Here is a 13404-nt window from a genome sequence, read left to right on the forward strand (position 1 = left end):
GTTAGCACGTATAGCTCGTTAGCACGTATAGCTCGTTAGCACGTAGGGAGAACCGATTTGGTGTCAACTCGTTAGTCAGGATGTGTTACACCTGTGCTGGTTGCCATCTCGTTAAGGTCGACACCTTTAGTTGTCTTGATAGATGTGGATCTCTTGATCGTACGTTCTACTCTCTGTGTCTGCCGCGGACCGGTACAAGTAGGCGCGCAATGGATTATGGTCATTGTAGTTAATTACCACGTTTTCTGCACTATACACTATGTAGACTATTGGTCCGTTGGAAACTACAACTCCCTACTACATAACACAGTTCAGTCTGGGTCTGATTTATCTCTAGAGAAACTACAACTCCCTACTACATCACACAGTTCAGTCTGGATCTGATTTATCTCTAGAGAAACTACTCTCCCCCTCCCCTCTCTCTCTCCCTCTCCCCGCCTCTCTCTCTCTCTCTCTCTCCCCCTTCCCCCTTTCTCTCTCCCTCCTCTCCCTCCTCTCTCTCTCCCTCCTCTCTCTCTCCCTCTCTCTCTCTCTCCCTCTCTCCCTCTCTCCCTCTCTCCCTCTCTCCCTCTCCCTCTCCCTCTCCCTCCCCCTCTCTCCCTCCCCCTCTCTCCCTCTCCCTCCCCCTCCCCCTCTCTCCCTCTCCCTCCCCCCTCTCTCTCCCCCCTCTCTCTCCTCCCTCTCCCCCCTCTCTCCCTCTCCCCCCTCTCTCCCTCTCCCTCCTCTCTCTCTCCCCTCTCTCTCCCTCCCCTCTCTCTCTCCCCCTCTCTCTCCCTCCTCTCTCACCCCTCCCTCTCTCTCCCTCTCCCCCCTCTCTCCCTTCTCTCTCCTCCCTCTCCCCCTTCTCTCTCCTCCCTCTCCCCCCTCTCTCTCCTCCCACTCCCCCCTCCCTCTCCCCCCTCTCCCCCCTCCCTCTCCCCCCTCTCTCTCGTCCCTCTCCCCCCTCCATCTCTCTCCCTCCTCTCTCTCTCTCCTCCCTCTCCCCCTTCTCTCTCCTCCCTCTCCCCCCTCTCTCTCCTCCCTCTCCTCCCTCTCCCCCCCCTCTCTCCTCCCTCTCCCCCCCCCTCTCTCCTCCCTCTCCCCCCCCTCTCTCCTCCCTCTCCCCCCTCCATCTCTCTCCTCTAGTTGGGTTATATAGATGAAGACTGCATCACTGAGATGTCCGTCAGCCTGAAGATCTCCAGACAGAGCACCCTACAGCTGGTCAATGAGGTGTGTGGGGCTGTATTTCATTCATCAGTAGAGGTAAGGGTCGCGTGGGGGGTTCGTCAGTAGAGGTAAAGGGTGCGGGGGGTTCACATAGACTTCCAGTCATTGAGTCAACGAGCGACTATCCATTTTAAAAGCTCGTCTCGGCAGAAATAGATTTATGTATATAAAAAAAATATACATAAATCTATTTCTGGGCTAAATGAATACAGGTGGAGACACTGTGTATATCATCGTGTGTGTGTGTTGACGGGTTTCGCCAGTAGATGGCAGTATAACACCGCCGATTTGAATGAACACTGACAATTTAGTTTATACATTAATTCATCAGACGTCTGTGTGTAGATATATGTTTTCTATAGGTAGATGGATATATAACACACACACACACACACACACACACGACCAGCCAAAAGATGTTTACTCATTCCAGGGTTTTTCTTTATTTCTACTATTTTCTACATTGTAGAATAATAATGAAGACATCAAAACTCTGAAATAACACATATGGAGTCATGATTTTTTATTTGTATATACACACTCTGTGTGTGTGTGTGTGTGTGTGTGTGTGTGTGTACAGTGGAAGTACGACCAGACCACTGCCACCTACCTGTTGCTGCTCTCTATGAAACAGAGAGGGAAACCTGTCCGGATCAGGCCTCAACTTCCTGTCTGTGATGTCATGTCCTGTTCACCTCAACGCCTGGGAGTACAGGTCAGAATCTACTGCTACCTCTCTTCTGTCTCTCTCTCTCTCTCTCTCGCCCCTCTGTCTGTCTCTGTCTCCCTCCTCTCCCCCCCCATCCTCTCTCTCCCTCCCTCCCCCACAGTCCAGTTTAAGAAGCTTCGTTGCCTTGAAAAAAAAGTGAATAAAATATTTGTTCCTTTTCTCTTCCTCCCTCTTCTCTCAATCTCCCTCCTGTCTAAGAAGACTCTACTCTTCGATGATGATGATGATGCTGAGGACCGTTGCTATGACGACGACCTGCCCTGGGTTCCACTCACACCCCAGCAAGAGGTCAGGGGGTCATCTCTCTCTCTCTCTCTGTCTGTTTCTGTCTCTGTCTCTCTTGTTATCAACATTCTTGTTTCGGTCTTCCTAAAGAGAGCGACCTGTCCGTCAGCTGAAAAGAGGCGGGATCAGACTAAACACGCCCCCACTCCGGAGAGGGAGCCAAACGCGCACCACCACCGTCACCAGGAGAGGCGGGACCAATGCCGGGAACGGACCAATGAAAACAAAGAGAACGTTGCCGTGGCCAATAAGGATGCAGATATATTTGCTTTGCCCGCCCCCCGATCCCCAGTAGCCAATAGGAAGGCAACTCAGTCCAATAAGAGGGTCTTGACTACACCAACCCATAATAACACCAACAAGGTTGGCAACAAGCTTGACACACCCCAAGGTAAGATCACACACAGACACACACAGACACACACACACACACACACACACACAGACAATACACAGAAACATACATCCTGATTCCGTTTGAGTTTTTCCCAAATTCAGTCTTTTCTCTTTTGGGAGGGGAGGGGGGTTTCTCTCCAAATCACACTTGATTTCATTGTTTTAAATAGAACAACAACTCAATTGGATGTTTTAAATCCACAACTATGCTTAAACGACATCAGAGACCACTAGTTAGCAGACAGCTTTTTAATCCCAGCGGTCACCTCTCAATACGGTGATGTTTCTGTGGCTCACAGCCTTTTAATCCCAGCGGTCACCTCTCAATACGGTGATGTTTCTGTGGCTCACAGCCTTTTAATCCCAGCGGTCACCTCTCAATACGGTGTGTTTCTGAGGCTCACAGCCTTTTAATCCCAGTGGTCACCTCTCAATACGGTGATGTTTCTGTGGCTCACAGCCTTTTAATCCCAGAGGTCACCTCTCAATACGGTGTGTTTCTGTGGCTCACAGCCTTTTAATCCCAGCGGTCACCTCTCAATACGCTGTGTTTCTGTGGCTCACAGCCTTTTAATCCCAGTGATCACCTCTCAATACGGTGTGTTTCTGTGGCTCACAGCCTTTTAATCCCAGTGATCACCTCTCAATACGGTGTGTTTCTGTGGCTCACAGCCTTTTAATCCCAGTGATCACCTCTCAATACGGTGTGTTTCTGAAAGGGACATACACACGCCCCCCCCCCCCACCACCACCACTCAGAATCAGAAGTGGCACATTTGCAAGTAAATTGTATTCTGTTAATAGTCATTTCAACAGCTTTTTGCCGAAGACGCTCACATTCATCTGATTTATCTCTCTCTCTCTCTGTAATTATGATCACTGTCGACCCAACGGTGTGCCCCATTTTTTTGTTTTATAATAGCTAGCCTAATGCTAACTAGCGTGGCTAACGGCGTAACAGTTATTTGTGAATGAGTGGAATGCTAATGTTGTTAGCTATTAGCTGTTAGCCCTCTGCGTTTCAATGAGAGAGATGAGGATGGTTGGTTTATAATGTAGCTTGCTCTCTCAGCCTTTCACTGGATCCTGGCTTTTACTTCTGACAAATAATACAGACTAGAGAGATATAGAGATGGAGATATATATATATATCTGTGTGTATAGAGATATGGAGATATAGATAGATAGATATAGGTGTGTATATATATATAGATAGATGGATAGATATAGGTGTATATATAGAGATGGATGGATAGATATATATAGATAGATATAGGTGTATATAGATAGATAGGTAGGTAGATATAGGTGTGTGTATGTGTGTGTGTATATATATATATATATATATATATATATATATATATATAGATATATAGATATATAGATATATAGATATATAGATATATAGATATATAGATAGATAGATAGGTAGGTGTAGATGGATGGATATAGAGAGAGATAGGTGTAGATGGATGGATATAGATAGATAGAGATAGGTGTAGATGGATGGATATAGATAGATAGAGATAGGTGTAGATAGATGGATATAGATAGATAGAGATAGGTGTAGATAGATGGATATAGATAGATAGAGATAGGTGTAGATAGATAGATATAGAGATAGGTGTAGATAGATAGAGATAGGTGTAAATATATAGATATTGGTGTAGATAGATAGAGATAGGTGTAGATAGATAGAGATAGGTGTAGATATATACAGGTGTAGATAGATGGATATATAGAGATAGGTGTAGATAGATAGAGATAGGTGTAGATATATAGATATAGAGAGATAGAGATAGGTGTAGATAGATAGAGATGGGTGTAGATATATAGATATTGGTGTAGATAGATAGAGATAGGTGTAGATAGATAGAGATAGGTGTAGATATATACAGGTGTAGATAGATGGATATAGAGAGATAGAGATAGGTGTAGATAGATAGATATTGGTGTAGAGAGATAGAGATAGGTGTAGATAGATAGAGATAGGTGTAGATATATAGATATTGGTGTAGATAGATAGATGGATATAGAGAGATAGAGATAGGTGTAGATAGATAGAGAGAGGTGTAGATAGATAGAGATAGGTGTAGATAGATAGAGATAGGTGTAGATATATAGATATTGGTGTAGATAGATAGATGGATATAGAGAGATAGAGATAGGTGTAGATAGATAGATATCTATGACCAGTTTTTCACTAATAATATGGATGTCACACACACACTCTGTGTAATTTATAACCCACCTCTCCCCTCCTGCTACAGCTGACAGCTCTGTCCAGACTAACACACCAGGGACTCTGTGTGTGTGTGTCCCTGGACGTGTACTGTGTGTGTGTCTGTGTGTGGTGTGTGTGTCCCTGGGCGTGTACTGTGACAGGTGTTGCTGTCTCTTTCCCTGCTCTCTGTCCCATGTGGTGTGTACTGACATGTGTTACACACTTCTCCCGTGTGTGTATGTGTGTGTGTGTGTGCGTGCGTGTGTGTGTGTGTGTGTTGCAGGAGGAGGCAGTACTTGTAAGGACCCGTCGAGGAAGAGACCGAGGGAGAGAGTGGAAGGAAAGGAGGAAGAAGAGATGGAGATGCTGGCCTTCAGCCCAGAGAGAAGGTATGATGGAGATGCTGGCCTTCAGCCCAGAGAGAAGGTATGATGGAGATGCTGGCCTTCAGCCCAGAGAGAAGGTATGATGGAGATGCTGGCCTTCAGCCCAGAGAGAAGGTATGATGGAGATACTGGCCTTCAGCCCAGAGAGAAGGTATGATGGAGATGCTGGCCTTCAGCCCAGAGAGAAGGAGATGCTGGCCTTCAGCCCAGAGAGAAGGTATGATGGGTATACTGGCCTTCAGCCCAGAGAGAAGGTATGATGGAGATACTGGTCTTCAGCCCAGAGAGAAGGTATGATGGAGATACTGGCCTTCAGCCCAGAGAGAAGGTATGATGGAGATGCTGGCCTTCAGCCCAGAGAGAAGGTATGATGGAGATGCTGGCCTTCAGCCCAGAGAGAAGGTATGATGGAGATGCTGGCCTTCAGCCCAGAGAGAAGGAGATACTGGTCTTCAGCCCAGAGAGAAGGTATGATGGAGATGCTGGCATTCAGCCCAGAGAGAAGGTATGATGGAGATGCTGGCTTTCAGCCCAGAGAGAAGGTATGATGGAGATGCTGGCCTTCAGCCCAGAGAGAAGGTATGATGGAGATGCTGGCCTTCAGCCCAGAGAGAAGGTATGATGGAGATGCTGGCCTTCAGCCCAGAGAGAAGGAGATACTGGTCTTCAGCCCAGAGAGAAGGTATGATGGAGATGCTGGCCTTCAGCCCAGAGAGAAGGAGATACTGGCCTTCAGCCCAGAGAGAAGGTATGATGGGTATACTGGCCTTCAGCCCAGAGAGAAGGTATGATGGGTATACTGGCCTTCAGCCCAGAGAGAAGGTATGATGGACATACTGGCCTTCAGCCCAGAGAGAAGGTATGATGGAGATACTGGCCTTCAGCCCAGAGAGAAGGTATGATGGGTATACTGGCCTTCAGCCCAGAGAGAAGGTATGATGGGTATACTGGCCTTCAGCCCAGAGAGAAGGTATGATGGACATACTGGCCTTCAGCCCAGAGAGAAGGTATGATGGAGATACTGGCCTTCAGCCCAGAGAGAAGGTATGATGGAGATGCTGGCCTTCAGCCCAGAGAGAAGGTATGATGGAGATGCTGGCCTTCAGCCCAGAGAGAAGGTATGATGGAGATGCTGGCCTTCAGCCCAGAGAGAAGGTATGATGGAGATGCTGGCCTTCAGCCCAGAGAGAAGGTATGATGGAGATACTGGCCTTCAGCCCAGAGAGAAGGTGTGATGGAGATACTGGCCTTCAGCCCAGAGAGAAGGTATGATGGAGGAAGGAGATGCTGGCCTTCAGCCCAGAGAGAAGGTAGAAGGAGATGCTGGCCTTCAGCCCAGAGAGAAGGAGATGCTGGCCTTCAGCCCAGAGAGAAGGTTACTGATGATGACTTGATGAATACCGACAACGAGTCAGCATTCAGGGCTAACCGAGCAGTATGTTAAGAATTAGAGAGGCTTGACAGGTGATGTTTTCGGGAGGACGCTTGACTCTCGAACTTCGACCTCTCCCGAGTCCGTTGGGGGGGGAGTTGCAGCGATCAGACAAGATCGTAACATCCAATTGGAAATCAGGAAGTTGGGTGAGAATTTTTTTTTTTTTTTTTAAAGAACCACTGGTCTTGAGATCATTGTCCCCCTCCGTCTGTCTCTTAGGTCCCGGTCGTTAGACCTGGCGGGGGCGTCTCGGGGGGACAGCAGCCAGAAGAGGAGGGGGGGGAAGGTTTTCGGCAGTCTGGAGAGAGGGCTGGATAAAGTCATCACCTTGCTCACACCCAGCAAGAGACGAGGGCTGCGGGACAGACCACGCAGGATCAAGGTACCGATATATAGACACCCCCTACAGGGTCATATAGACACCCTCTACAGAGTCATATAGACACCCCTTACAGGGTCAAATAGACACCCCCTATAGGATCATATAGACACCCCCTATAGGATACAGGTACCTATATATAGACACCCCCTACAGGGTCATATAGACACCCCCTATAGGATACAGGTACCTATATATAGACACCCCCTACAGGATCAAGGTACCTATATATAGACACCCCCTACAGGGTCATATAGACACCCCCTATAGGATACAGGTACCTATATACAGACACCCCCTATAGGATCAAGGTACCTATATATAGACACCACCCTATAGGATCAAGGTACATATATATAGACACCCCCTATAGGATCAAGGTACATATATATAGACACCACCCTATAGGATCAAGGTACATATATATAGACACCACCCTATAGGACCAAGGTACATATATATAGACACCCCCTATAGGATCAAAGTACATATATATAGACACCACCCTATAGGATCAAGGTACATATATATAGACACCCCCTATAGGATCAAGGTACATATATATAGACACCCCCTACAGTCTCAAGGTACCTATATATAGACACCCCCTATAGGGTCAATGTACATATATATATATATAGACACCACCTATAGGATACAGGTACATATATATAGACACCCCCTATAGGATACAGGAACAATCACTGTCTTACATAAACTCCTCTCCTCTCCTCTCTTCAGGCCCAGTATAATGTAACGTTGACCAGTCAGACCAACCCAGACCAGGTGTTGAACCAGATCCTCTCCATTCTACCGGAGAAACACGTCGACTTCGCACAGAAAGGGTGAGGCCCGCACACACTTTTTAGGCAGTGATCTGAGACAGTGGAGAAGGAGTGCCAGCCAGGCCCCTCCCCCAGGAAGCCAGGCCCCTCCCCCAGGAAGCCAGGCCCCTCCCCCAGGAAGCCAGGCCCCTCCCCCCAGGAAGCCAGGCCCCTCCCCCAGGAAGCCAGGCCCCTCCCCCAGGAAGCCAGGCCCCTCCCCCAGGAAGCCAGGCCCCTCCCTCCGGAAGCCAGGCCCCTCCCTCCGGAAGCCAGGCCCCTCCCTCCGGAAGCCAGGCCCCTCCCTCCGGAAGCCAGGCCCCTCCCTCCGGAAGCCAGGCCCCTCCCTCCGGAAGCCAGGCCCCTCCCTCCGGAAGCCAGGCCCCTCCCTCCGGAAGCCAGGCCCCTCCCTCCGGAAGCCAGGCCCCTCCCTCCGGAAGCCAGGCCCCTCCCTCAGGAAGATTATGTAACGTTTGTTTAACTAGGCAAGTCAGTTAAGAACAAATTCTTATTTACAATGACGGCCAACACCGGACGACGCTGGGCCTGTTGTGCACCGCTCCCAATCACAGCCGGTTGTGATACAGCCTGGAATCGAACCAGGGTTTGTAGTGATACCTCTTTCACCGAGTCAACATTTCCTCCTCATCTTCCCAGTCTCTCCAACTTTCTCTCCCTCAGCTTGTCTTCCCAGTCTCTCCATCTTTCCTTCTCAGTCTCTCCATCTTTCTCTCCCTCAACTTTTCTTCTGTCTCTCCATCTTTCTCTCCCTCAGCTTGTCTTCTCAGTCTCTCCATCTTTCTCTCCCTTTAAACAGACTACAGATAGAGGGATGTTCCCGTTAAACAGACTACAGATAGAGGGATGTCCCCGTTAAACAGACTACAGATAGAGGGATGTTCCCGTTAAACAGACTACAGATAGTGGGATGTTCCCGTTAAACAGACTACAGATAGAGGGATGTTCCCCGTTAAACAGACTACAGATAGAGGGATGTTCCCGTTAAACAGACTACAGATAGAGGGATGTTCCCTTTAAACAGACTACAGATAGAGGGATGTTCCCGTTAAACAGACTACAGATCGAGGGATGTTCCCGTTAAACAGACTACAGATAGAGGGATGTTCCCGTTAAACAGACTGTCCTCTCCTCCCCAGACTACAGATAGAGGGATGTTCCCGTTAAACAGACTACAGATAGAGGGATGTTCCCGGTAAACAGACTACAGATAGAGGGATGTTCCCGTTAAACAGACTACAGATAGAGGGATGTTCCCGTTAAACAGACTACAGATAGAGGGATGTTCCCGTTAAACAGACTACAGATAGAGGGATGTTCCCGTTAAACAGACTACAGATAGAGGGATGTTCCCGTTAAACAGACTACAGATAGAGGGATGTTCCCGGTAAACAGACTACAGATAGAGGGATGTTCCCGTTAAACAGACTACAGATAGAGGGATGTTCCCGTTAAACAGACTACAGATAGAGGGATGTTCCCGTTAAACAGACTACAGATAGAGGGATGTTCCCTTTAAACAGACTGTCCTCTCCTCCCCAGACTACAGATAGAGGGATGTTCCCGTTAAACAGACTACAGATAGAGGGATGTTCCCGGTAAACAGACTACAGATAGAGGGATGTTCCCGGTAAACAGACTACAGATAGAGGGATGTTCCCGTTAAACAGACTACAGATAGAGGGATGTTCCCTTTAAACAGACTGTCCTCTCCTCCCCAGCTATACTCTGAAGTGTCGCACCCAGGGAGACTTTGGGAAGGTGACCATGGCATTTGAGCTGGAGGTGTGTCTGCTGCACAGACCTGAGGTACATATTGATTACTACTGATCGGGTTATTGATGGTTACTGAGGTACATAGTGATTACTACTGATCAGGTTATTGATGGTTACTGAGGTACATAGTGATTACTACCGATCAGGTTATTGATGGTTACTGAGGTACATAGTGATTACCACTGATCAGGTTATTGATGGTTACTGAGGTACATAGTGATTACCACTGATCAGGTTATTGATGGTTACTGAGGTGCATAGTGATTACTACTGATCAGGTTATTGATGGTTACTGAGGTACATAGTGATTACCACTGATCAGGTTATTGATGGTTACTGAGGTACATAGTGATTACTACTGATCAGGTTATTGATGGTTACTGAAATACATAGTGATTACTACTGATCGGGTTATTGATGGTTAGTGACCAGCATCTTGCTGCCACAGTAGACCACCCTATTGATTATTGATGTGTGTTGTAGGTTATTGATTACTGACACCCGGCAGGGATCACGTTATTGATTACTGATGTGTGTTGTAGGTGGTGGAGTGAGGAGATGTAGGGATCACATTATTGATTACTGACACCCGGCAGGGATCACGTTATTGATTACTGACACCCAGCAGGGATCACGTTATTCATTACTGACACCCAGCAGGGATCACATTATTGATTACTAACACCCAGCAGGGATCACGTTATTGATTACTGACACCAGTAGGGATCACGTTATTGATTACTGACACCCAGCAGGGATCACATTATTGATTACTAACACCCAGCAGGGATCACGTTATTGATTACTAACACCCAGCAGGGATCACATTATTGATTACTGACACCAGTAGGGATCACGTTATTCATTACTGACACCCAGCAGGGATCACATTATTGATTACTGACACCCAGCAGGGATCACGTTATTCATTACTGACACCCAGCAGGGATCACGTTATTGATTACTAACACCCAGCAGGGATCACATTATTGATTACTAACACCCAGCAGGGATCACGTTATTGATTACTAACACCCAGCAGGGATCACATTATTGATTACTGACACCAGTAGGGATCACGTTATTCATTACTGACACCCAGCAGGGATCACATTATTGATTACTGACACCCAGCAGGGATCACGTTATTCATTACTGACACCCAGCAGGGATCACGTTATTGATTACTAACACCCAGCAGGGATCACATTATTGATTACTAACACCCAGCAGGGATCACGTTATTGATTACTAACACCCAGCAGGGATCACATTATTGATTACTGACACCAGTAGGGATCACGTTATTCATTACTGACACCCAGCAGGGATCACATTATTGATTACTGACACCCAGCAGGGATCACGTTATTGATTACTGACACCAGTAGGGATCACGTTATTGATTACTGACACCAGCAGGGATCACGTTATTGATTACTGACACCAGTAGGGATCACGTTATTGATTACTGACACCCAGCAGGGATCACATTATTGATTGTTTGTGTTGGTTATTGTTGATTGATGCTGTGTGTTGTAGGTGGTGTGTGTGAGGAGACAGCGGCTGAAGGGAGACTCCTGGGTTTACAAACACCTGGTGGAGGACATTCTCTCTACGTCCAGCATCTAGACGTCACTACTTCCTGTCGATGATGTCACATCCTGTCCACGTTCCAGCACCTAAAGCCAGTGTCTTAACTAATTCCATGTAGGGCAGAGTGTCTGCAGGTTCACTCCTCCCCTCACCTGGTTGTCTAGGACCTCCCCTCACCTGGTTGTCTAGGACCTCACCTGGTTGTCTAGGACCTCCCCCTCACCTGGTTGTCTATGACCTCCCCCTCACCTGGTTGTCTAGGACCTCACCTGGTTGTCTAGGACCTCACCTGGTTGTCTAGGACCTCCCCTGGTTGTCTAGGACCTCACCTGGTTGTCTAGGACCTCCCCCTCACCTGGTTGTCTAGGACCTCCCCCTCACCTGGTTGTCTAGGACCTCACCTGGTTGTCTAGGACTTCATACTGACACATATTAAAAACTAAAACCAGCAGATGACTGCCCTCCATGGAATGAGTTTGGACACCTTCTGATCTAGTGCCTGTCGACAGAAGCACAGATCCAGGAACAGTCTCCATTTCCTCAACCTTAACTTATACTACACTAGTTAACTAGTAGGGGATCTACATGAAAACTGACCTGAGATCAGTGTCGTGTTTTATAAGATGACCACTTCCTCTCTTTTACAGGTGACATTCCTTTCCTCCTTAAACATGTTTCCTTTAAGTGTGTCGCGTTTTATTCCCTCCCCCCCACTGATTCAGTAGCAGGAAGGAGTTTTGAGGTGTCTCGTTTTATTCCCTCCCCCCCACTGATTCAGTAGCAGGAAGGAGTTTTGAGGTGTCACGTTTTATTCCCTCCCCCCCACTGATTCAGTAGCAGGAAGGAGTTTTGAGGTGTCTCGTTTTATTCCCTCCCCCCCACTGATTCAGTAGCAGGAAGGAGTTTTGAGGTGTCACGTTTGATTCCCTCCCCCCCACTGATTCAGTAGCAGGAAGGAGTTTTGAGGTGTCACGTTTGATTCCCTCCCCCCCCACTGATTCAGTAGCAGGAAGGAGTTTCGAGGTGTCACGTTTTATTCCCTCCCCCCCACTGATTCAGTAGCAGGAAGGAGTTTCGAGGTGTTGCCTTTTATTCCCTCCCCCCCACTGATTCAGTAGCAGGAAGGAGTTTTGAGGTGTCGCGTTTGATTCCCTCCCCCCCACTGATTCAGTTGCAGGAAGGAGTTTTGAGGTGTCGCGTTTTATTCCCTCCCCCCCACTGATTCAGTAGCAGGAAGGAGTTTTGAGGTGTCACGTTTTATTCCCTCCTCCCCCCCCACTGATTCAGTAGCAGGAAGGAGTTTTGAGGTGTCACGTTTTATTCCCTCCCCCCCCCCCACTGATTCAGTAGCAGGAAGGAGTTTTGAGGTGTCACGTTTTATTCCCTCCCCCCCCCCCACTGATTCAGTAGCAGGAAGGAGTTTTGAGGTGTCACGTTTTATTCCCCCCCCCCACTGATTCAGTAGCAGGAAGGAGTTTTGAGGTGTCACGTTTTATTCCCTCCCTCCCCACCACTGATTCAGTAGCAGGAAGGAGTTTTGAGGTGTCGCGTTTTATTCCCTCCCCCCCCCCCCCCCACTGATTCAGTAGCAGGAAGGAGTTTTGAGGTGTTACGATATCATAGAGCCTTTTAGTGTCACAGAATAACAGTTTTACTGAAAGCATTAATACAACGTTTGTTAGTTTGTACATACACCAGTAATAAGATCCATATTTACTTGTTTATCTATCATGTCTTTTACGTTTATAGGAGAGCTTGTTGTTTTAACTCTATTTTTTTGTCAGATGATCTGTCTGTCTGCGTAAGATTTATTGTTAATAATTGTAAAGGATCAAAATAAATGGAGTTTGTAGAGAGTTTGTGTTCATGTTGACTTTTCCCGGAGAGAAACCCCTCCCGGAGGTTCCAGCTCTGAAATGGACAATACAGATTGCTATCATTGTAGAAGTATTACACTAGATGGGACTCACTGTGTAGATATATATTACACTAGATGGGACTCACTGTGTAGATATATATTAAACTAGATGGGACTCACTGTGTAAAACATATTCAACTAGATGGGACTCACTGTGTAGATATATATTACACTAGATGGGACTCACTGTGTAGATATATATTACACTAGATGGGACTCACTGTGTAAAAC

General features: G+C 47.3%; 1 protein-coding gene across 2 annotated transcripts in view; it reads left to right on the forward strand.

The window, feature by feature from the left end:
* LOC149980662 (maternal embryonic leucine zipper kinase-like) overlaps window positions 1–13111 on the forward strand; it is a 28994-nt gene extending 15883 nt beyond the window's left edge. For both annotated transcript variants that reach the window (XM_090188280.1, XM_090188281.1), the window contains exons 11-19: window positions 1126–1212; window positions 1790–1924; window positions 2141–2227; window positions 2315–2615; window positions 5128–5233; window positions 6885–7047; window positions 7786–7889; window positions 9605–9692; window positions 11202–13111. In XM_090188280.1, coding sequence (XP_090044406.1) covers window positions 1126–1212; window positions 1790–1924; window positions 2141–2227; window positions 2315–2615; window positions 5128–5233; window positions 6885–7047; window positions 7786–7889; window positions 9605–9692; window positions 11202–11291 — 1161 coding nt within the window. In that variant the 3' untranslated portion in view covers window positions 11292–13111. The remainder of the gene's footprint in view (window positions 1–1125; window positions 1213–1789; window positions 1925–2140; window positions 2228–2314; window positions 2616–5127; window positions 5234–6884; window positions 7048–7785; window positions 7890–9604; window positions 9693–11201) is intronic.
* Window positions 13112–13404: the final 293 nt, after the last annotated feature.

This window comes from Oncorhynchus mykiss, chromosome 10 (assembly GCF_057628025.1).
Source record: "Oncorhynchus mykiss isolate SJ-2025 chromosome 10, ASM5762802v1, whole genome shotgun sequence".
Classification (NCBI taxonomy): Eukaryota; Metazoa; Chordata; class Actinopteri; order Salmoniformes; family Salmonidae; genus Oncorhynchus; species Oncorhynchus mykiss.